The 23,589-nt window shown below is 39.3% G+C and overlaps 1 protein-coding gene across 3 annotated transcripts in view; it reads left to right on the forward strand.

Moving 5' to 3' along the window:
- Matn2 (matrilin 2) overlaps positions 1-23,589 on the forward strand; it is a 135,231-nt gene that overhangs the window by 73,784 nt on the left and 37,858 nt on the right. For 2 of the 3 annotated variants that reach the window (XM_076835575.2, XM_076835576.2), the window contains exons 6-7: positions 12,215-12,337; positions 22,497-22,619. In XM_076835575.2, the coding sequence (XP_076691690.1) occupies positions 12,215-12,337; positions 22,497-22,619 (246 nt within the window). The remainder of the gene's footprint in view (positions 1-12,214; positions 12,338-22,496; positions 22,620-23,589) is intronic. The other variant, XM_076835577.2, reaches the window with a different exon arrangement.

The raw sequence follows: 23,589 nt of genomic DNA on the forward strand, positions 1-23,589 counted from the left end.
ACTTCAATAAATGTCCTTGACCATCCCCTGGACAGCCATTTCCTGGACAGCCATTGGCCAAGCAGCTGATCTGTGAGAGGCTGAGCAGGAGAAGACGAAGCAGATCTTTGAAGCCAGTATCTTTGGTTACTATATCTGAACAATTTTCAAGATTAGTTGCTGCTCCATGGGGCTCTGCTGAATACTAGAAATGAAAGAGATTAGAGAGTACAACCATCAGAGAAGAGAGACATGGCTCTGCTGGAAGATCTAGGCAGGGCAGGGAAGCAACTGGATAGCTGTCCAAGGAAAGGACAGATAGTATGGAGGTGGCAGTGCTCTGAAAGCATGAGGACTGAGGCTGGCCTGGGAGGGGAAGGACATGCTTCTGGAGCTGGTAGGTCAGGAAGAGACTTTCACAGGGACCACACCAAACCAAAGGTGAGCAGGCAGCCTACAGTGAGGGCATAAGTTGGAGGGTCTTGTCAAAGATGGGGACTCCAGGTACAGAGACTGGTAAGGATCCTGGGCATATCCCATTGGTGGCTGCTCTGGATGGCCTGTGTGTATGGGGGGACATTGATAGAAGAGTGACCATACATTCCCAGTTAGTCCAGGATGATCCCAGTTTATGTCTGTTGGCCTGATTCTTAATAATGTTCCTTTTCACTTTTAAAGCCATTCCATTTTGGATGCTTTGTGACACCATCACCCTCGATAAGGTGTCCATCTCAACTTGAACAGTTAAGGAGACCAGCCCTGTTGCAGCAAGAATTCCTATAGGTATGAAGTAGGAAACAAAGTTGAGGCTATCAAGAGAAACCAGATTGTTCAATGCTTTGAAAATCTGGCTAGAGAGTCTGGATTTTATTCCTGAAAAAGAGCCACTTGAAGGTTTATAATTAGGGGTGACAAATGCAAAGCCTCATTTTAGGAAACTTAATGTTGTGGTAAACTGTAAGATAGATTCCATGGGGAAGATGGGAAGAAGGGAAAGACCAGTTAGGACACCATGGCAATTATCAGGCAAGAAGGGAGAAGAGCCAGCTGGGATTTGAGTAGTGATTGTAGGAGTGGAGAGGGAGTGAGCAGGGCATTCAGCAATCTGCTTTGAAAACAAAGGTGAAGGAAAAGTCAAAAGGGGCTCTGTGAACTTGAGCTTCCAGGTCTCTGAGAGTGATAGCAACTGTGATGGAAGAATGACAGGAGCAGGTTTAGAAAACCAAATGGGCCCCAGCAGCTTGGGAGACTGAGGCAGGAGGATTGCAAGTTCAAAGTCAGCCTCAGCAACTTAGTGATGCCCTAGGCAACTTAGGAAGACTCTGTCTCTAAACGAAGGGCAGGGGATGTGGCTCAGTGGTTAAATGCGTGCTTGGGTTCCATCCCTGGAACCAAAAGAAAGAAAGAAAAATAAAAAAGGAAAAGAAAACCGAATGAGCAGTTTTAGGCAAGGTGAGCTTGGAGTTAAGGTGGGTTACCAGAAAGCAGAAAACACAGCACCAATGTGACAGAGACAGCTTAGAAACAATAATGCTGTCAGTAAACAGCATGGTTTTTACTTTCTCCATTTAAAAAATTTTGTTACTTGTTTTGAAGGCATCAGGACCTTCAAATCAGGAAGGTCCAGGCTTATATCCCTGTTCTAGAACTTACTAGGCATGTGTCTTTAAATCATTTAATTTCTGAGCCTCATTTTTCTCACCCACAATGTGGAGTAACAATACCTACCACAGGGGATTGTGGGGTATAAGATACTGAGCAATGTTCCCAATACACACTAGGCACTGACTATTATCATAACACCTGTGATAATCATCATTTCCTGGATAACGGTGAGGAAGTGGAGGATCTAGCCTTCAATATAAGGGTGGGAAAAATATCTTTGAAGGGACAGTCTAAGCTGGGCAAGGGGCAGTAGGGAAGAGAGAACTGGGAGAGAGACAGACAGACAGACAGAGAAAGAACATCAGAAGAGCTGTCACATGTAATGGGGAAGAGGCCAAGTCGGTATCATGTCTTGCTTCAGCAGGGCCAAAGTGAACAGAATATGGAGAAGAAGTCATAGATTTCTACCATTAACTCACCCTAGCAAGTATTTCAGAACCCCCTGTTGTGTTCTCTGCTAAGCACGAGGGATGTAAAGATGACTAGGAAGCCATCAATAATGATCAAGAGGGGTGCGGTAAAGGGAAGATATCAAAGATCAGGAGTAAGTGATAAGAAAGCAGCAGTAGCAGATCTAACCTCTTTAATTAAAGAAGTTTAGTAGAAGTTAACCTTGGCCAGCTACTGGTGAACCTGTGCAGTGGTTTTTCGACTTCAACATAGCAGCAGTTCCGGTACATTGATTCATCCCAGAGTTATGACTGTGACTTGTGTGAAAATTCAATTCTCAGCTACTGACTCAGGATTTTTTATTCAGCATTTCCACACATTTGAGTTAATAGAACATTAAATTTGAGTACCAGAGTCCCATCTCCCTGACCACTCACTTCACTGTTGACAGTACTGAATGCATTTCCAGATTTAGTTGATTAAGGGTGAGTTACCGACCATGATCCTCCGATTGCTTTAGTGAAGTCTCTGAATTTGTAATTCATTAGCTGACACTGAAGCTATGTTATTGTCATCCGAAACTCTACATTTTTCAAAGACTATTTATCTGTATCTTTGAGGTGAATTTTCTGCTGTAATTGCTCTCACCTGATGGTTACTGATTGCCTTGTATTTTGGGGTAATTTTGGTCCTATTTTCTTCTGATTTGCCCAAGCAGGTTGTAAACCCTTGAGGACAGAAGTCACTTTTTCATCTTTCAGAGTAGACTTCCAGTACATTTTTATTGAATCATTGATTGAGATTAAATGACTGATTGCAATCTCAAGCATTCATGCAAAAAATATTTGCCTTTGGTTGGTTTTTAAAGTACATAATCAATTTTTGCTTTTTGTCTTCTGAGTCCATTCATGTTACTATAACAAAATACCCCAAACTGAGTAATTTATAAATAATAGGAATTTATTTCTCACGGTTCTTGAGGCTGGAAAGACCAATATCAAGGCACTGACAGATTCGGTGCCTGATGAGGGCTTCTCTCTACTTCCAAGATGGTGCCTTGAACACTGTGTCCCTTCTCAGTGGAAGGTTGAGGGGTGAAAAGTAGTTAAAAGCATTGTGAAACCTCTTTTATGAAGGACTAACTCCCATTAGCAAGGGAAGAGCCCTTATGACCCAATCACCTCCTGAAGGCCCTACTTGTTGATATTTTTTTTTGAGATTAAATTTCAACATGAATTTGAACATTTAAACATTCAAGTCCTCACATTTTTTTTTAAAGTACAGATGTATATAAAGTCAAAATCTGGAAGTTGCTTCTCCCAATTTCACTTCCTACAGGCAATCATTACTAAAAGTTCAGCTTATCCTTTCTGCCCTTCTTCTAAGAAAACATATGTGTGATATTTGCTTGTCATGCATGGTTTAGCACAATGCCTTACACAATAACTACTGGGTGAATTGTTATAAAATGAATGAAGGACATTTAGGTATCTCTTTGCTCCCCAGTTCTGTCATACCTGATTGGAGACTTTGCAGGATAAAAATATAAACTACATTTCAGCATTTCCACATATTTGAGTTAATAGGACATTATGAATGTTACTAAGTCCTAGGACCTGTTTGAAATCTTTTACATGTATTACAACAACCCTATGAGACAGGTACTACTGCTATCCCCATGTTATACCTCTTAACCTTTCTATGTTTCAGTGTTGCTCTTTTTAAAAAATATTTTTCCTAGTTGTCGATGGATTTTTATTTTTATTTATTATATGCAGTGCTGAGAATCCAATCCAGTGCCTCACACATGTTAGGCAAGCGTTCTACCACTGAGCCACAACCCCCGCCCGTATCTTTCTGTATTTCAGGTGCTTTATCTACAAATTGAGGATAATAATGCTTACCTTAAAGAATCATTTAGAGGGTTAAATGAGTTAATGTGTGTGAAACAATTAGTAAAGTGCTAAGTACTCATTAACATTATTATCATACAATGTCTGAGAGTCAACTGATAAACATTAGTTGAATCTTAATTCATATATTCTTTATGAATTCTTTTCTTCTTATGAAATCCTTCATTTAATAATATGTCTAAAATATGGTACATTTAAAAAGTCATCTGGAGGTCCCTACATCTCCAGAGTGAAGGTGGTGTTTACCTTGGGGATTTAGCATGGCATCAATGCAGTCTTTCCAATTTTCTCCAACATTCTTCGGTATCAATTATCCTCAGTGAAGAAGGTGTGGTTGCTATTTGGGGGACAAGGAAGATGGATGGTTGGATCGAAAAATCAGATTTTAATTAATCAGCTAATGCCTCATGTTTGAAACACGCCCCCGGCACCCCTAGGATGTTAAGTATTGAATTTCTTCCTGTGTTTACTAGGACTGTCATAAAAATATGCAACAGGCTGTGAGATCTAAACAGTAGAAATACAATCTCTTATGGTTCCAGAGGCTGGAAGTTCAAGATCAAGATGTCAGTGTGTTGGTTTCTTCTGGGATCTCTGTCCTTAGCTTGTTGATGGCTGTCTTGCTGCATCCTCACATGGTCTTTCCTCTGTGTCCATGCATCCCTGGTACCTTTGTTGTGTTTAAATTTCCTCTCTCTTTTTTTTTTTTTTTTGGTACCAGGGATTGAACACAGGGGCACTTAACCACTCACTGAGCCACATCTGCAGCCCTATTTTGTATTTTATTTAGAGACAGGGTCTCACTGAGTTGCTTAGCACCTCGTTTTTGCTGAGGCTGGCTTTGAACTTGTGATCCTCCTGCCTCAGCCTCCAGAACCTCTGGGATTACAGGCGTGCGCCACCATACCCAGCCTAGAATTTCCTCTTATAAGGTTACGAGTCCTATTGGTTAAGGACCATCCTAACAGCCTCATTTTAACTTATTTGCCTCTTTAAATGTCCTATCTCTAAATAGAGTCACTATTCTGAGTCATTAGGGGTACAGACTTCAATATATGAACCTGTGGGAGGACACCCTTCAGCCCATAACACTCCCCTGTTATTATCAAAATCAGTTAGAAACTTCTGAGTTTTTCAATTCTGCATACAGAAATTCAATTGTGCCTTGGAGAAGAGAGGTTGTGTGAGTCTGCCTTTACATGTGTGTCCAAGATGTGCTCAGCAAGTAAGTTGATTCTACCATCCTCTTAATGACACAGTTTTTCTTACTGTGTCATCAATACACTTTAAAATCCAAATGCTCCTCTTTAAAATATCCTGTTTCTACAGACTGATCCCTACTGTGAAAACCCTGGGATGTGAGCAGATTATAAATCAGAAATGTCAATCTTAGTTTCTATTACTTTGCATCAAAGTGTCATTTATCCTTGAAGACAGCTGAATAATGTCTTACATATTGGGCAGACTCTGAATCTGGCAAAACTGACTTCCAGCTCTAGGATCTTAGCACTTTGTGATCTGGAGGGCCAAAGAGCCACAGCCAGGAAATTACTGAACTCTTTCCATTAATAGAGGAGAATGTAGAAATTTCAGGATGAAATGACCGAAAAAGGATTTTCTTGAATGGTTTTGGAACAACAGGGGCATTGCTAAGTTGACACACAAAGGACCCCTCCATACCTCTGCCCCCTATTCTTGGCCTTCTTTTTTTTAACAAATACAATTTTGCAACCAAGGAAGTTATGCAATAACACAAAACATTTGGTTAAGAATGTCAGAGTTGAATGGACTAGATCTCTCTTGAATTTAAAACACTTTGAGTTTCCTGTGCCTGGAAATGGGTTCAGCTGCTGCACAGGTGGCCTCATCTGCTGTCCCCAGCAGACTAGCAGCAAGTCAATGGGTGGCTCTCAAATTAGGCCGGGATTTGACACTTTGGAATTTTATAGACAAGGGTTTGGAATCTAACAGTGCCTGAATCCTGCCTTTCTCCCCTTAGTTCCACAGAGAACTGCATACACAAAGACAAAAGCTGCTTAAGAATCAAAATTCAGGAGAAGTCATCTTGTCCCATACAATTGGGCATGTGGTGCTGATTGGGAACCGTCATTCCTAGGACTAGATTTGTAGCTCAGTGGTCGGGTGCTTGCCTAGCATATGCAAGATCTTGGGTTCAACCTGCAGTGTCACAAAAACAAACAATAACATAAACTACAATAACTACACGTCTAAATCTACCCTAGTAATTTTTGTTTAAAACACATAAATGTACATGTAATAGCAATTACCATTAAAAATTCTTTGAAAAATATTAAGTAGGTCAAAGAAAAAAATATATTTAAAAATTTTTGTTGCATAAATCATACCCACAATATGTCATCTACAACTGTCAGTTTGGGGCTCTTTAATTTGAACCAAGCATTTGAAAACTTCTATAAACCCATCTAAGGGCAGAATCCTTATAAATATTAATAAAAATTTCCCAGTCTTTTACACTTGTTTATTTATGCCTGATCCTACAGTGGTTTTGGATAGCAAAGTGCCTCAAGTCTTTCCAAAACTATCAATTTAATTTTTATTTTTTTAAAAAAACTCCCAGTTTCAGGGCTGGGGTTGTAGCTCAGCAATAGAGTGCTCGCCTAGCACATGCAAGGCCCTGGGTTCGATCCTCAGCAGCACATAAAAATAAATAAATAAAATAAAATTATCGTGTGCAACTGCAACTAAAAAATAAATATTTAAAAGAAAAAAATCACTTTCTCTTGGTACTTATTATTTTATTGAGTTTTGTTATATTTAAATTAATTATCATAATATGGATAAGTGGCATATATAGATTTAGAAGCAAAAATGAATTTGTCTCTTTTTAATTTGTCTCTCTCAAATTTTAGCATCCAAAAGAATCCCCTGGAGGGCTTGTTAAAACGTATTTCTGTATTCTTGACTGGTGATATATGTCTGTAAAACCACCTCAGGAAGCTGAGACATGAGGATTTTGCAAGTTCAAGGCCAGCATCAGCAACTTAGTGAGACTCTATCTTTTTTTTTTTTAATTTTTTTTTTAGTTGTAGATGGTCGCAATACCTTTATTTTATTTATTTTTATGTGATGCTGAAGCTCGAACCCAGAATCTTTCAAGGGCTAGGAAAGCGCTCTACTGCTGAGCCACAACCTAGCCCTGAGACCCTGTCTTAAAATAAAAAGTAAAAATAAAATAGGGCTGGGGATGTGACTCAGTGGTTAAGTGCCTTTGAGTTCAATCCCCAGTACAAGAAAAACAAAAAACATATTCCTGGCCCCGTACCCAGAGTTTCTGATTCAGTAGAGCCTGAGAATTGGCATTACTGACAGTTTTCAAATGACAGTTGTCGCAGATGGTTCTTCAAGCCAAACTCTGAGAATCAATGCTTCATAAACATACAACTAGAGAGAGAGAATTTTTTTAACATTTATTTTTTTTTAGTACTTGGCGGACACAATATCTTTGTTTGTACGTGGTGCTGAGGATCGAACCCGGGCTGCACGCATGCCAGGCGAGCGTGCTACCACTTGAGCCACATCCCCAGCCCCAATAAACATACAACTAGAACAGTGGGAGAAGTACACAAGTGTTCTAGAGCACAGGTGTGCCACCACGGCTGCTTTATAAGCATTTTGCAACTAAGGAAGTTATACAATGAGAAAAGTGCATGGATGTTCCAAACCACAGACATTCCAAATGCCTGGAGCTTTTGGCATGTTCCAGACTTCAGGTTCCAGATGGTAGGAGGGAAGGAAAGCATTGATTGATCAAGAGTTGGATAATTGAAGGTCAGTTAGAAGAACTACTTCTATACAACATTTTTTTTTAAACACTTGGGCCAACATTGGCTACTTTATTCTATAGCATTCTGGGAGAAGGTAAGTTTGGAGTGTGTGGCTTAGTCTAAAGACATAAACAAAACCTCCAGTTTCTCCCCATTCTAATTATGATACCAGCATAAAAATGGGGTGTCCCTCGAGAGACAGAAATTTCTGGGATCAGAGATTACACCTTTTGGTGTGAAAGAGAAGCTCAAGAGAGAGGTAAGAGTCTGAGTTTCTGTCTTTGGTGACTATACATCATTGTAGCACCATATATATCCTAGCACCTAGATGTCAGATGAACAGCACCTCTTTTGGAAGGGGTACTGAAAAGTGGGTGGCCAGAGATCAGATTGACTGACTTATGGCTGACACCCATATCAGGGATTGGGAGGCTTTCAAGATGGCGGGCCAGGCCCAGCATGAGATTGAAGGTGGGGATTGCCAACAACTAACAGAGGCCCACATGAGCCACAGCATGGTCAATTCCTGTGACATAACAGACTGCAGCATGTGCCAGGGTTTGATTTTCCTTAATTTCAACATCCCCAACATGACTATTAAATTGTTTAACAATCCATTGATTCTTGAAAGATGAAAAATGATTCTTGAAAGATGATCCAGAAGGATCTGGAACTAATTAGTATTTATATTATGACTCAATTCCAGCAACTGGCGCACGTCCCATGACATTCAGACCCTGAGACAGTGTAGATATCTTGCTCCCACCATAACAACTTATGTATTAAACCCACAAATACTAAGTGATATTTGAACTGTTTAGAGAGGTGAAGTTACAAAAATAATACTTTAGACTAAAATATTATGAAGTCTGGAAACAAATGAATAAACACTACACAGGATCTTACCTCTTAAAAATTTTTAGCTTTTCCCTTTGCATATTTTAGTTATTATGTTAAATGTGTCATTATCTTGTCCATACATCTATTTTTAAAAATGATACTTACATATTAATTGTGTGGATTCTAATTCCTGGTTCTTTGTGTGTGTGTGTGTACACACACACACACACACACACACACACATATATATATATATATATATATTTTAGTTGTAGATGAACACAATATCTTTATTTATTTATTTGTATGTGGTGCTGAGGATCGAACCCAGTGCCTCACACGTGCGAGGCAGGTGCTTTACCACTGAGCAGCCCCAGCCCTCCTGGTTCTTATTTACAATTTTTTGATGTTAGTATTGAAAGAAAAGTGACCACATCACTCGGAGCAACCAAAAGATCTTTATTGCAGCAGTGCAACAAAGAGAAAAAAAAGAAGGAAAGAAGGAGAGAGAGAGAGAAAAGAGGAGAGATGAAGAGGGAGAGAGCAAGAGCAAGAGAGAGACAGAGAGAGCGCGCAAGAAAGACAAAGAGAACAAGAGAGAGAGAGCAAGAGAGAGAGGGGCCTGGCAGGAGGGAGTTTTTATAGCCCAAATCTAATGGGGCCTCTGGGTCTGCAAGCTGCCTTGTTGGCCCAAGGGGGGGTTAAGTGTTCAGCCTTGATCGGGGTTGAATGTTCAGACTTGAGGCAAACAGGTGATAAAGGACCAGATAGAGGGGGGTTTGAGTGCGCGGGCTATCTTGCAGCCAACATCTGTTCAGCCTGCCCTGCAGACAACACAGTTCAGCCTGCTCTGCACCCAACAAGTATCTCCTCAAACATAGAGGGCAACAGTTCTTTATTTTAAGGAAAAAAGTTATCCATGATCTTATCACCATAACAATAAGCATTCTTATTTCTAATTTCCAGGCTTTCTTTTAGAAAATCTGGGTATAATCACTGTGAATATGCAACTTTGAGAACTACTTTTTTTTTTTTTACTAGTTTTTATTTGTTTCCTATTTATAATTTGGTCACTATATCATAATGTTAATGTCTACCTAATGCCCCAAATGCAATTCTTCTCCTTTCCCCACAAAACCTGCTCCACCTCCACCTTCCCCATCTCAGTTAACGGCCACACCATCTTTTCATTGCTTACTCCAAAACCCCCAGAGCCAGCTTACTTATTTTTTTTTTCTCTTGCTTTGCCTCTAATTCAACAAGAATCCTGTGGACCCCATCTTCAACATACACCTAGAGTATTAGTTTCCTAGGGATGTTATAACAAATCTCCCTAACCAGTGCAACTTAAAACAGCAGCAATGTCTCAGAGGCCAAATGGCTAGAAATCTAAAATCAGGTGCAGCAAGACCCTGCTGCCTGGTCTGAAACTTGAGGAGGGGGAAGTCCTTCTTTGCTTCTTCCTAGTCCTGGTGGTGGCTGTCAATCCTTGTCGTCCTCAGCTTGTAGCTGCTTTGAGGTCTGTCCTCATGAGGCATTATCTGGTGTATCTGTCTTCACCCGGTGTTCTCTTATAAGATATCAATCATATGGGATGAGGGCCTACCCTATGACCTATCTTAACTGGTTACCACGGCAAAGACCCTGTTTCAAATAAGGCCACCTCAGGGGTTAGGACTAAGTTGTATGTTTTGGGGAGCACAATTCAACCCATGAACCTTCAAACACCTCCCTCCATCCTGGTGTAAGCCTCTTGCTTCTTGCTGTGGTAGGCTCTTGGCTGGTTTTCTGCTGGCATTTGTCCTCCCTCTTCTGTTTACTTATTTATTTTTTCATGGGGAGGGGTATCAGGGATTGAACCCAGGGGTCCCTAACCACTGAGCAGCATCCCCAGTCCTTTTAAAAAAAATTTATTTTAAGACAGGGTCTCGCTAAGTTGCTTAAGGCCTTGCTAAGTTGCGGAGGCTGGCTTTGACTTGCAATCCTCCTGCCTCAGCCTTCCGAGCAGATGGAATTATAGGTGTGCACCGCCCCACTCGACTGCATTGTCTCTTCTTGACTCCTCTGTTCAGTATCTTCCATTGACTCCCAACTCACGAAGACAGAAACCAAAGTCCTTGCAGTGGCCTATGGGTCCCTCCTGACTGCATCCTTCTCAATCCTTACCTTTCTCCCTGCTCCACCTGGCCTCTTCATGGACACACAGCGCACCAGGCATATTCCCACCTCCTGGCCTTGGCATTTGCTGTTCCCATTGCCAAGGATGTTCTCTCTCAGATGACCTCTTGGCTGGTACCTTATTCAAGTCTCTGCCTGTCTGCCACCTTCTTAGAGAGGCCTTTCCTACCACTTCCACCACACCTCATCTTCCCTCCCACCTGCCCTCTTCCCCACAGTCCCTGTTCCCCTTTGTGGTATTATTTTTTTCCAGAACATTCTCCATCTTCTAAGAGATAGTTTTCTTTACTGGTTTATTTTGTATTTTGTTTATTCCTACCACCACCACCGCCATCCAAATATAAGCACCTTGAGGACTGGAATATTTGCCTTATACTAGGCACCTAAAACAGGACCTGGCCCATAGAAAATACTCAGTATTTGTGGAATTAATGAGAAGCAGGCCAGTGCACTTTCTCATAAATTACTAAGCCATTTATATTTATTATCATATGTTCATCTTATTTTCCAGATATATTTGGTCACTGTAAGTAATGCTACAATCAGTAGTTTATCGTATATAATTTACTTATCCACTCCCTGACCTTTTTCAGTTATTTCACTGGGGATGCATTTGCAGGATGAACACTGTCAAATTGACTTCCATAGGGTTTTTATTAATTTACACTATCATCATGAATAACTCTGTGTTCACACTGCCTTTCTTTCTTTTTTTTTATTGTACTTTTCATTTTTTTTTAATTTGTTCTACTTGACAGCAGAATGCATTCCAATTCATCGTACACGAATGGAGCATAACATTTCAATTCTCTGGTTGTACACAGTGTAGAGACTCACCATTTGTGCAATCATACATGCACTTAGGGTAATGATGTCCATCTCATTCCACCATCTTTTCTACCCGCACTGGGTTTTTAATCTCACCTTTATTTTTGCCAGTTTAGTAATATAAGTATGACTAGTGATTATTTTGACTTTAATTTGTATTTTTTTTTCCTGGTAACTGGAGATTGAACCTAGTGGGGAATTGCTACTAAGATACATATCCAACCCTTTTTATTTTTTTATTTCAAGATAGAATCTTCCTTAGTTGCTTAGGGCTTTGCTAAGTTGCTGAGTCTGGCCTTGAATTTGTGATCCTCCTGCCTCAGCCTCTGAGTTGCTAAGATTACAGGTGTACACCAGCTAATTTAGATTTTTTTAAACTCTTCTTAAATTTTTCATATATTCTTTAGTTTAACTTCTGTTATGAATTGTCTGATCTAGACTCCTGAAGCTTTTCTGAGGGGTCAGAAGCCTTTCATTTATATTTACTTATTTATTCTTTTGGGGAGGCAACAATATTGATCCTGATTTATATTTGTTGTAGTTATGCTTCCATTCTGCCATTCTTTTTTACTCTGTATTTCTAATTAATTTCTGAATGTGTTTTATTTTCTGCAGCAGTGGACTACTGTGCCTCAGAAAACCATGGGTGTGAACACGAGTGTGTAAATGCTGATAACTCCTACTTGTGCCGGTGCCGTGAAGGATTTACCCTTAACCCAGATAAAAAAACATGCGCAAGTAAGTTACATACACACACACATACACACACTCGATGCTACTGCTATGGGGATTGTGGCCGTGGAAATCTCCCAAGCATAGATTAGCATAGGATTATGTCTGCCCCTATTCCTTCCCTAGGCCTTTCTGAATTGTCCTAAGACTATAGCCCACTCTTTCTCAATATCACCATTCAGTGTATTTGCAAAGGGTATCTTTTGTTGAAGACCACATGTGGGTGTGTTCTTCCAGCATCTGCGGAGTGTGCTGCCAATCAGACCACTTTCCTCTGTGCTGCCTCAGCCTGGCTGTGTCCGGCAGTATTAACAGGGCTTGAGGAATATTTTCACTGAAGCTTTGTGGCTTGTGGGCTCCAGCTCTGACTCTACACAAGTACCAGAAAATCGCTGAGCCAAAGAAACTGAGCGCGGTTTCTTCTGGGTGGGGTAGGGATAGGTGGATGGCATTTCGCAGAGAAATGCTCAATTTTTTTTTGTTTGAGCTGTTTAGTTCTCCCTGACTTTCAGTGTATACTTAAATTTCAAAATTAATTTTAGCTCCCCAAATTGGAACATAAAAATCTATAAACTAAAGGTGATCACTAGCTTTACAAAAGGATTAAAATGTGTTCTTTTAAACATAAAAGTATGTGAGAGCCCCTGAAGTTGGTGTGTGTGTGTGTGTGTGGATTACTATCCTGCTGTAGGGAGGGTCACTTGAGAGAAGCTTGTTTTTAAAATATTGGGGACCAATGTTTTTAATGTGAGGTTTAATAGTAATTAGAATGTCATCTTTGAAACATATCAATGAGAAAATAAGATTTTTATTTGTAAAAAAAGTTCAAGTGCCTTCAACCTTTCTAAAATGCACTCACTATATAAAGCTGTATTGACCTATAGATTTTAAAAAAGCATCCCGAACCTTCTTAAACATAAACTAATCTCCTATTCTTTAATCCCTTAATATCAGCAGCTTCTTTTTAAAAAAAATATTTATTTTTTAGTTTTAGGTGGGCATAATACCTTTATTTTATTTTTATGGGGTGCTGAGGATTGAACCCAGTACCTCATGCATGCTAGGTTAGCATCCTACCATAGAGTACAACCCCAGCCCCTCAGCAGCATCTTTACACTGGAGCTAGAGGCAGGAGGCGTATAGAACAGTAAGGGACACATTGAGTAAAAAATGCACATTTCTGAGCTGGGCATGGTGGTGCACACCTGAAATCCCAGCAGCTTGAATAGCTGAGGCAGGAGCATCATGAGTTCAAAGCCAGCCTCAGAAAAAACGAAGTGCTAAGCAACTCAGGGAAACCCTGTCTCTAAATAAAATGCAAAATAGGGCTGGGGATGTGGCTCAGTGGTTCAATCCCTAGGACCCTTCACCCCAAAATGCACCTTTCTGAAGCCCCAAGCATGAGCCAACAGGAGTGAACAGGGCAAGGCCCTCCTTGGAGGACTTTCATGCACCAGGCAAAGAAGAAGGAAATCTATGTAAGGATGGGAAGAAAACAGGGGAGTCTGGATCTTCATACCCAGCACATGATTGGCGTTTGGTTGGTTGTTTTGTTTGCAGAGAGAATGAGTGAATGAATGAGTGGACTGCTCTCTGCCCAGTCTCCATTCCCTTCTGAGCACTCTGAACTATGAAACAGCAGTCAGCTGGGGTAACGTCCCAGGAGTTGTGGTTTCTGGGCTGATGAGTCAGTATTCCTCATCAGAGAGGGGCGTGCACTGCTGGTTCAAACCCCAGCTCCTCTGCCTTTTCTCTGGGCCATCTTGGGCAAGTTATTTTATGCCTCAGTTTCTTCAACTGTAACAGGGGATGACAACACTGCCTACTTTGTAGAATTATCTTGAAGACTAAATAAGATAATTTATAGAAAGTGTTTAGCAAATTGCCTGGTGCTAAGTTCTTGTGCAAGATGATACTGGCTTCAAAGACTTTTAGCATTTATTGGGCATAGACCACATGCCTAGGCTAAGTTTAAATGTACATAAAAAACTAAGACTTTCACTGGAAGTTGGTAGGAAACACAAGTCATCTCTGTCACAATGCCAGAAGGGATGTGACTGAGGGACACAGTGTGATGCAGACAGGACCCACCGCAAGAGTTAAGGGAAGGAGGCAAGTGGAACCAGCACAGGTGGAACTGCTGCCTCACTGGGGTAAGGAATGAGGAAAACAGATCCTATCCAGTCTACAGAAAGTCATCCCTGGCTGGAGTCACCTGATTTCCAGCCCCCCCGACCCAACCCAGTTCCCAGACCTGCACCATCTCCCACACACTGTGGCTCAGCCTGTCTCCTGTTCCTAATTCCTTAGGATATAGAAAATCCAAGTCTCAGGATGGTGCAGGCAAAGAGGAGGTCTGGGTCCTGGAGTCAGACCATGCAAGTAGATACCACAGTGGAGGGGCCTGGGAAAGGAGGTTTGGCTGGGAGTCAGAGCAGGACTGATCCAGCTGGGAGGTCTCACCAGCAAGGCTGGGAGCCAGGAGTTCAGCTATCTCTGGGCCCTGTCAAGACCCAGACGCTGGCCACCCCAATGCGTGGGCAGAGCAGAGTGCTGGGAAATCTGGGGGTCTGGACAGGCAGCACCAGGGTGATCTGACCTCTAGAGAGGACATTTTACCACCATGCTTGTGGGTGGGCAGGAGCTAGACCTGGAAGAGGACCCGTCAGAGAATGGAGTCACTCTGAGGACTTGAAAAATGGAGGGTAGAAAGTAAGCTGAAGGCCCACTTGTGGGAACTGAGACACTCAAGCAAGCACTCCAGATTTGTGACAGGGACAAGAATAAGCACTGAAAAATAGGAACCAGTGGCAAAGGCAGAAACACAGTGTGGAGGTAGAAGCTGAGAATCATGGCAGCCTCCCTGTTAGCAATTACCAAGCCATCGCAGCTTCCGGCCAAGGCAGTGTGGCTGCTGCTGTCATGTTGAAAGATTTAAAAAAAAAAATGTTTTTCTTACTTCTTTTAAGCGCTCCAGAACATAATAAAAGAAAAGATACTCAATTTCTTACATTTCAGTCTCTATTTTTAACCAAAAGTATCCTTGAAAGCTAATCTAATTAGTGTGAACTTATTGTCTAAAAAAGGTATTCTAGTTAATATACCGAGCATCATTAATTTATAATTAGGCCCAAAATGTACATAATTAGAGCTCCATGTTCCTGAATAAACAAGATAATTTAGAATAAGTGGTATTTTAAAAAGCTTCACCTTTTTTTATTATTATTTATTTTTTAGTTGGACACAATATTTTTATTTATTTATTTTTATGTGGTGCTGAGGATCGAACCCAGGGCCTCACATGTGCTAGGTGAGTGCTCTACCGCTGAGTCACAACCCCAGTCCCTCTATCAGTTCTTTATGCTAAAGCAACCTATCCAAATCAGTCTGAACATTTTCCAGAGAAAAGAGTAGAAATGCATAGGTACCATCAACTTGAAAAGTATTGGCAAGATATATTTGTTGTGGTTAAATATACATAACATAAAATTTACCACTGTAGTCATTTGTAAATGTATAGTTCAGTGGCAGTAAGTACATCACCTTGCACAACCATCCCCACCATCCATCTCTAGAACTTTCTCATCACCCCAAAACTGAAACTTTATACTCATTAAACAATAGCTCCCTAATCACTGACACACATGTACCCCAGTCCCTGGCAACCTCTGCTTTCTGGCTCTACAAATTTGACTATTCTAGGTACTTCAGTTAAGTAGAATGGTATTACCATACCATTGCCCTTCTGTGTCTGGCTTATTTCACTTAGCACAGTGTCCTCAAGGTTCATCCACACTGTAGCATGTGTCAGAATCTCCTTCCTTTTGGAGGCTGAATAATATTCTGTTGTATGTAAATGCCACATTTTGTTTATCCATGAACACTTTTCTTACTTCCACTTCTTGATGATTGTGAATAATGCTGCTATGTACTTGGGTGTACAAGTATCCATTTGAGTCCCTGCTCTCCATTCTTTGGGGTGTGTACCTAGAATTGTTGGATCATATGATGCAAGACATTGTGAGGTCTAATTTGAAACCCTTACTCTTGGGCCAAGCTGGAGAAAGAACACTTTCAGGTTCAGGGTATTTTTACCCCATATATTTTTATGGGTGCATTACAGTTGTACATAATGGTGGGATTTGTTGCTACATATTCATACATGCACACTGTGTAATGATGTAATTTGGCCAATATCATTCCCCAGCACTTGTCCCCTCCCTCCCCTTCTCCCACCTGTTTGGGTATTTTTACCATAAGATAAATAGAGGAAATCAGTCCACTGGACAAGTATTCTTGTCTTCAGTATCAAGCCTAGTAATCATCTAATGCCATATTGCTGAATAAAGGCAATTGTGGATACCATAGTTTTGATGTTGCCATTCCTTATTTTCTCACTTTTAGGATCATTATGGTCATTGTTTTCCAGTCTCCACTGATAACTGGGTTGATATTTCCACCTTATTTTTCAAATAGGAAGGCAAAGCACTGAATGAATATTTGATGTTTTCTTTCAAAGGGAAACACAGAAGAATGTCATTATTTTATACTGAATCAGCAATAAAAGACCTAGAAAGAATTGGCTGTCAGGCTTCCTGGCTAGGATGTAATTAACCTGCTGTGCCCCGATACCCTCCTACAGCCTGCAAAAAGCCAGTTACTGTTGCAAGGGCCTCTGTCTGTGAATCAGAGACTCAGCTGGGAGTGGACTTCAAGTTCAATCAGTTCTTGCCCAACCACCCATCCTACAGTATCCTCACTGTGATATTGTCCAGCCTACACTTGAATGCCCCTACTGACAGGACACTCGCGCTGCTCCATGGTAATTTTATGTTCAGCTCTGTTCAATTCTAACTTTTAGAAAGCAGTTCCCCAGACTGAGCTGATATGTACTTTGCACATAGAGACCAAAAGAACAAACTGAATTTCTCACATTCTTTGGAGTTACTAAGAATGAGTCATATCAGAATAAATTTATCTCATTTAATAGCCATGGAAAAATACCATAGCAACTATCTAGAATTTAATAGACAGTTGATGAATTTACTAAAAAGAGCCCCCCCCAACCTCTCACTATGGACCAGATGGAGAAATATGTTCTGGATGAAAGAATGATAGATTGAGTTTGTAACTGGCTGAGTGTCTGTACCCAGAGGATGCTGAGCTGCTGAACTGAGATCCTCATAGAAGGAGGTTTTTAAACAGCCCAGTAGGAAAAGCCTTAAGAAGGGGATGAGAGCCATCTTCCATTCTTAGTGACCCCTTGTAGGTTTCTTTTTTGTTGTTATTGTTGTTGTTCTTTTAGATATATATGACAGTAGAGTGTATTTTTGACATATTATACATACAAAAAGTATAACTTCACATTCTTGTGGTTATACATGATGTGGAGTTCCACTGGTGGTGTATTCATATGTGAACTTAAGAAAGTTGTGTCCAATTCATTCTTCTCTTTTGTATTCCCATCCCCTTCCCCCTGGTTGTTTTTTTGTTGTTGTTGTTGTTGTTTGTTTGTTTTTTAGTTGTAGATAGACACAATACCTTTATGTTTTAGGCAAGCACTCTACCACTGAGCTACAACCCCAGCCCCCTGGTTGGTTCTTGATGGACAATGTTTATGCATCTAAATCCTGAAAAAATAATCCATTAATATCAAGAACCATTTATCCAGGCTTAGGTTGTAGCTCAGTGGCAGAGTGCTTGCCTAGCAGGTGTGAGGCACTGGGTTTGAACCTCAGCACCAGATATAAATAAATAAATAAATAAATGAAATAAAGGTATGATGTCCATCTACAAATAAAAAAACATTTTTAAGGAACTATTTATTCATTCAATAAATATTTGTTGAGTATCTACTATGTGCCAGATACAGTTGTAGACACAAGGTTTGCAGCATTAGGTAAAATAAACAAAAAATCTCTGTTTTTATTGGAGCTTACATTGTATTAGAGTAGGGTAAGAGAAGACCTCAGGTCTCAAAAAGAAAGTAATATTTGATCAAGCACTTAAAGGAGATGAGAGAGAAAGAACCTTTGAGGCAGAGGGAATGCAGCACTAGTGTGAAGACCCGAGACAGGACATGTTGAGGGTTAGCAAGGAAGCTTGTGTGACCAGAATAGAAGGAGAGACAGGGATGTGGACACTGTGATCTATAGAGCATTTGACCTGCTTTCTCCATAGTCATACATTTACTTCCTATCTCCCTCAATTCCAGCAATACCTGTGAGCTTGTGGTTACTCTGCTCTACTGAGTTTGTCTGTATTTTGTGATTTGGACAGAGATATCCATGACCATACATATTGTTCTCAGTAATGTTCCCTAATTATTTTCTTCTTCAAATCTCTGGGCACCTCCTACACTGTTCTCTTTCTTATATTATTTCTGCTGTTTTCCATGGTAACTAGTTTCATAATTATGAATGTGTATATTTATTTTTAATACTTTTTTTGATTACAAAAGTAATAACAACTTATTGTAGAAAACTGGTTCATATCGAAATGAAATTGCATATAATTAAATAATCTAGGCTCCATTACCCAGAGATAACTATAGTTAGAAGTAATTTGGTATATTTCCCTCCAGTCTTTTTTAAATAATGTATTCATATGTATGGGTATATTTTTATAGAACTGAGATCATTTTGACATGTCATTAAAATTTGTCAGATGTGTATGTCATATTTTGTCCAACAGGTTTCTTGACTGCTAAGAATGGAAAAACATCCTTACACATAAATCCTTGTATTTCTAATCATTTTATTAGGAAAAAAAACAAAGGGAAATTTATTCAGGCAAAGGTTATTGATATCTTTAAAGTTTTTGATGCATATTTAAAACTGATCTCTCACAACTTTGTACCAATTTATGTTCTACCTTTAATGTTTTGAAAAGGAAATTTTAAAAACCTGATAATTTGCTAAGAGAAATTTTCTTCTCATTGCTTTATCATGTTTTTAATATATTTCTTAATAAAATTATCCTGTTATTTATATCAGATTTATTAATATATGTTTATTGGCATCATTTTTTGATTAATGAATAGTCTTCTCCAACATAGTAGATTGTAAGGGACTCCTATAAGCTTTAGCAGTCAAAAGATTGCCTTTTTGTTCACTAATGATCCAGCGTTGCCCCATTATCAATGTTCAAAAAATATTTAGTGAATAAATGGATGAATGAATGAATACATAGTGAGGTTAACACTTTCATATATTAGACATTCAAAAGACAGAAAATAGTAAAGAATTCAACTGAAATAAAAGAAATAAAAAAATTAATAGAGATAGTTGGTAAAATAAAACTGATTTTTTTTGAGATTCAAATTAGTAAGTCTAAGAGTTTATTAATAGAGATAATAAAAAAATAAAGAGAAGACACAAATTGCCAATAATGGGAATAAAAAAGTGGACATCACTATAGATCCTACCAACACTGAAAGAAAAATAATGAACAAATATATGCCAATAACTTCAACAATTCATGAAATGAACAAATTTCTTGAAAGACACAAACTACTAAAGTTTACTCAAAAACAAATAGATAATCAGAAAAGGCCTATATCTATTAAAAGAAATTGAGTCTGTGCTGTAAGCCTTCCCCCAAAGAAAACTCTCAATCTAGTTAGCTTACATGGTGAAATGTAGCAATCATTTGAGGAATACTAATATGAATTCTACATAAATTCTCCCTAAAAATTGAAGATAAGGGAACATATTTCAACTCATTCTGTGAGGCCAGCATTGTTCTGATACTCAAACCAGAATCAGGCATAAGAAAAAATATATATATATACACAAACATCCCTCATGAAAGACATTCAAAAGTTCTTCAAGTATTTTTTAGCAATGAAATCCAACAATATATAAAAATGATAATACATCATGACCAAGTGGAATTTATCCTAGGAATTCAAGGTTGGCTTAACATTCAACATTCAAAATTCGGTCAATGTAATTTATAATATTAACATACTAAAAGCAACAAACCACATGAGCTATCTCATCAGATTTTTTAAAAAGTGGTGGACAAGATATGACATTTATTTGTGACTTAAACAAAAATTGATTTTTCATAAACTAAATACTAAAGTAATTGATAACTACCTTAGTCTGGTAAAGTGCATCAATGAAAAGCCATTAGCTAACATTACACTTAATGATGAAATATTTAATACTTTCTTTATGGGATCAGGAACAAAAGAATGTCTACTCTCATTACTTCTATTTAACATTGTAGTAAAGGTTCTAGCTAGTGCAATAAGGAAGAGAAATTTTTTTTAAAAAAGAGAGAGATGGTACATAGATTGGAAAGGAATAATCTAAACAATTTGTTTTGTGTGTGGTGCTGGGGATTAGAACCCAGGGCTAAACCATTTTTTTTTTTTAATCATCAGACAACATTATTATCTATGTAGAAAATACAATAGTCAATCAAATGGTGTAAAATGCTAACCATAGATGAATCTGGGTAAAGATTATATAGGTGTCTTTTGTACTATTTTTATGTTTGAAACTTTTTGTAAGTCTGAAAGAACTTCCAAATGCAAAAGTTTTTAAAATGCCTTTGTATGGGTGATTACAATGTTGTAGTTATCTATGGGCCTGTGTGTGTGTGTGTGTGTGTGTGTGTGTGTGTGTGTTTATTTTGAACCCAGGGGCACTTTAACACAGAACTACATCCCCAGCCATTTTAATTTTTTTAAGTTTTTTATTTTGAGAAAGGGTCTCACTAAGTTGCTTAGGGCCTTATCAGATTGCTGAGGCTGGCCTTGAACTTGCAATCCTCCTGCCTCAGCCATGAGTTCCTGGGACAAGTGTGTATTACTATACTGAAAAAGATGAACAAAGTTGGAGAACTTGAAACTACCTGACTTTAAAAAGAATATATTCTTTAAAAAGAATCCTGGTATTTTAAAGATACATTCTGAAATATTATGGACAACATAAAATGTCTGGGATTTGCTTTAAAGCAGTATGGAATCTTATGGGGATGGGAAGCCCAAAGGAAAGAAGATCCGCCATAAATTGATTCTCTTGAACCTGGGTGACATGCACATGGATGTACTACTATATTACATCCATGTTATGTGTCCATTTTAAATGTGTCCATTTTTACATACATTTAAAATTTCCATGACTTTAGCTCAGAAAGAACTGGCATCTTATTGTTTTATGTTTCAAGGATACTGTCTGCTTTTTAATTACTTTGGAATGTACTGGGAAAACCAAATTCTTCATTTTGAAAATTATATACATAGTTCAAATGTTCCTTAAAGCAATAACAATCCTCATTGAAACAAAGACTTTAAAAAATTTTTTTTTAAATTAGTTGTTGATAGACTTTTATTTTATTTATTTATTTATATGTGGTGCTGAGAATTGAACCCAGTGCCTCACACATGCCAGGCAAGTGTACTACCGCTGAGCCCCAGCCCCAGCCCCGCAATGACTTTTTTAAAACCCATCAGTGGCCACTCATTTCCAGCAATTTTGAACAATATGTTCAAGATCCACTACAGCAAAATACTTCACTCAGACCCTTCAACACAAATAAAATTCCTTTATAACAAATTCCTTGAAACCCTTTGTTTCTGAATATGTTTGTTTAAGTGAGTATCTCTAGAGATCACATTCTCTGACTGTGATTCTTGAGATGAAAAATCCTATTTATGTCAGCAGAGTCCACTGAGGTAGTTTGGGAGGAATTTTAAACTCATTTGTGACCTTCCCTCCGAGGCCTTGTACTTCCCAGGATCTGATTTTATGCCCTATTGTATGGCTCAGGGTTAGAGGAGTTCAAGTGGCTTAAAGTTGGATTTGGAGAAGGTTTAGTTATTTCATTGCATAAATTCCACAAAACACTCAGCTAAACTCTCTCTTCCTAGCCTGTAATCCAAGAAACAACACCCAATTTTAATTGTAGTGGCTCTGACATGAATCAGGTTCACAAATTGATTTGTTGCAAAAACATTCCGTACTGTCAAGAAGATTCTCTTATGGGCTGTATCCCTAGATGTGGAGATAGCTTTATTGAGACTTATCCGTGACTTCAGTCTTTGAGGTATGAATTTTAACCACTTAGGGAAAATGAAGACTGAAAAGCCCTGGTTTCCTTATGTTAGCTGTAATATATTGTTTTGTCATTCTTGTGACTTCTTTCTTTCCAGAGATAGACTATTGTGCTTCTCCTAACCACGGGTGTGAGCACGAGTGTGTTAGCACTCATGATTCCTACTCCTGCCGCTGCCTCAAAGGCTTCACCCTGAATCCAGACAAGAAGACGTGCAGAAGTAAGTCACACTGGGCGCTGTGGAAGGACTTGGGAGTTCTCCTCTTCTTGTAAATCTTAAGCGAGTTATTCTTGAACTCAGCCTTTGTGTTGATGAATGTGATTCTGCATTTATTTTGCTTTTTGTTTACTAGATCCTATTTAGGGGACTTTCAAAAGAGATTGAATACCCTGGGTCTGGCCATTGGGTTTGTTGAGCCAAGTCAGGGTTTAAGCTGAAGTTCCCACCTATCTGAAATGAGGGTTCACTTTCTCCCTCGTCCTTACTCCCACAATATGTATTGGGGAGCCTTAGAAAGAAAAAGCTGGGCCCAGAGATGGGATGTCAAAGGAGCCGATGTCCTCAGTGCTACAAGACAAAACACTTGATGGCAGATCTGTCCTCTTTGACAGGAAGGAAGAAGGAAAATAAGACTCTGGAGCATCCCCACGGCTCTCAAGGGGTACAAGGCATCAGCAAGATCAGAGTGAGATGTGCTGAGTGACTCAAACACCTGTCGTCCAGCACATCAGAGGTGTAGACCTCAAACAGGAACTCTTTAAACCAGAATGTTCCTGAGAGACACCAGAAAGAAAGACCCACGAGGACAGAGGTGGCTGTCTTTCTCACTGCCAAGTCCTCAGCAGCTCAGAGTGCTTGGCATGCACAGATGCAGCCCATGTTTGTTGAATGGATGATTCATGGGTAAAGGAATCATTCTGAGATCCATCATCTTGCAGAAACTATTGCAACTATTATTTAAATTCCTCTATATTGTTAGAATGATTTTGTTGTTGTTGTTGTTTGTTTGTTTGTTTTTCTTACAGTACTAGAGATTGGACCTGGGGGCTTCCTCTGAACTACACCCAAACCCTTTTTATTTTTTTATTTTGAGACAGGATCTTACTAAGTTGCATCTGCTAGCCCCGAACTTGTGATCCTCCTGCCTCAGCCTCCCCCGAATAGCTGGGATTACAGGCAAGGGCCACAA

This window comes from Callospermophilus lateralis, chromosome 16 (genome assembly GCF_048772815.1).
Source record: "Callospermophilus lateralis isolate mCalLat2 chromosome 16, mCalLat2.hap1, whole genome shotgun sequence".
Taxonomy (NCBI): domain Eukaryota; kingdom Metazoa; phylum Chordata; class Mammalia; order Rodentia; family Sciuridae; genus Callospermophilus; species Callospermophilus lateralis.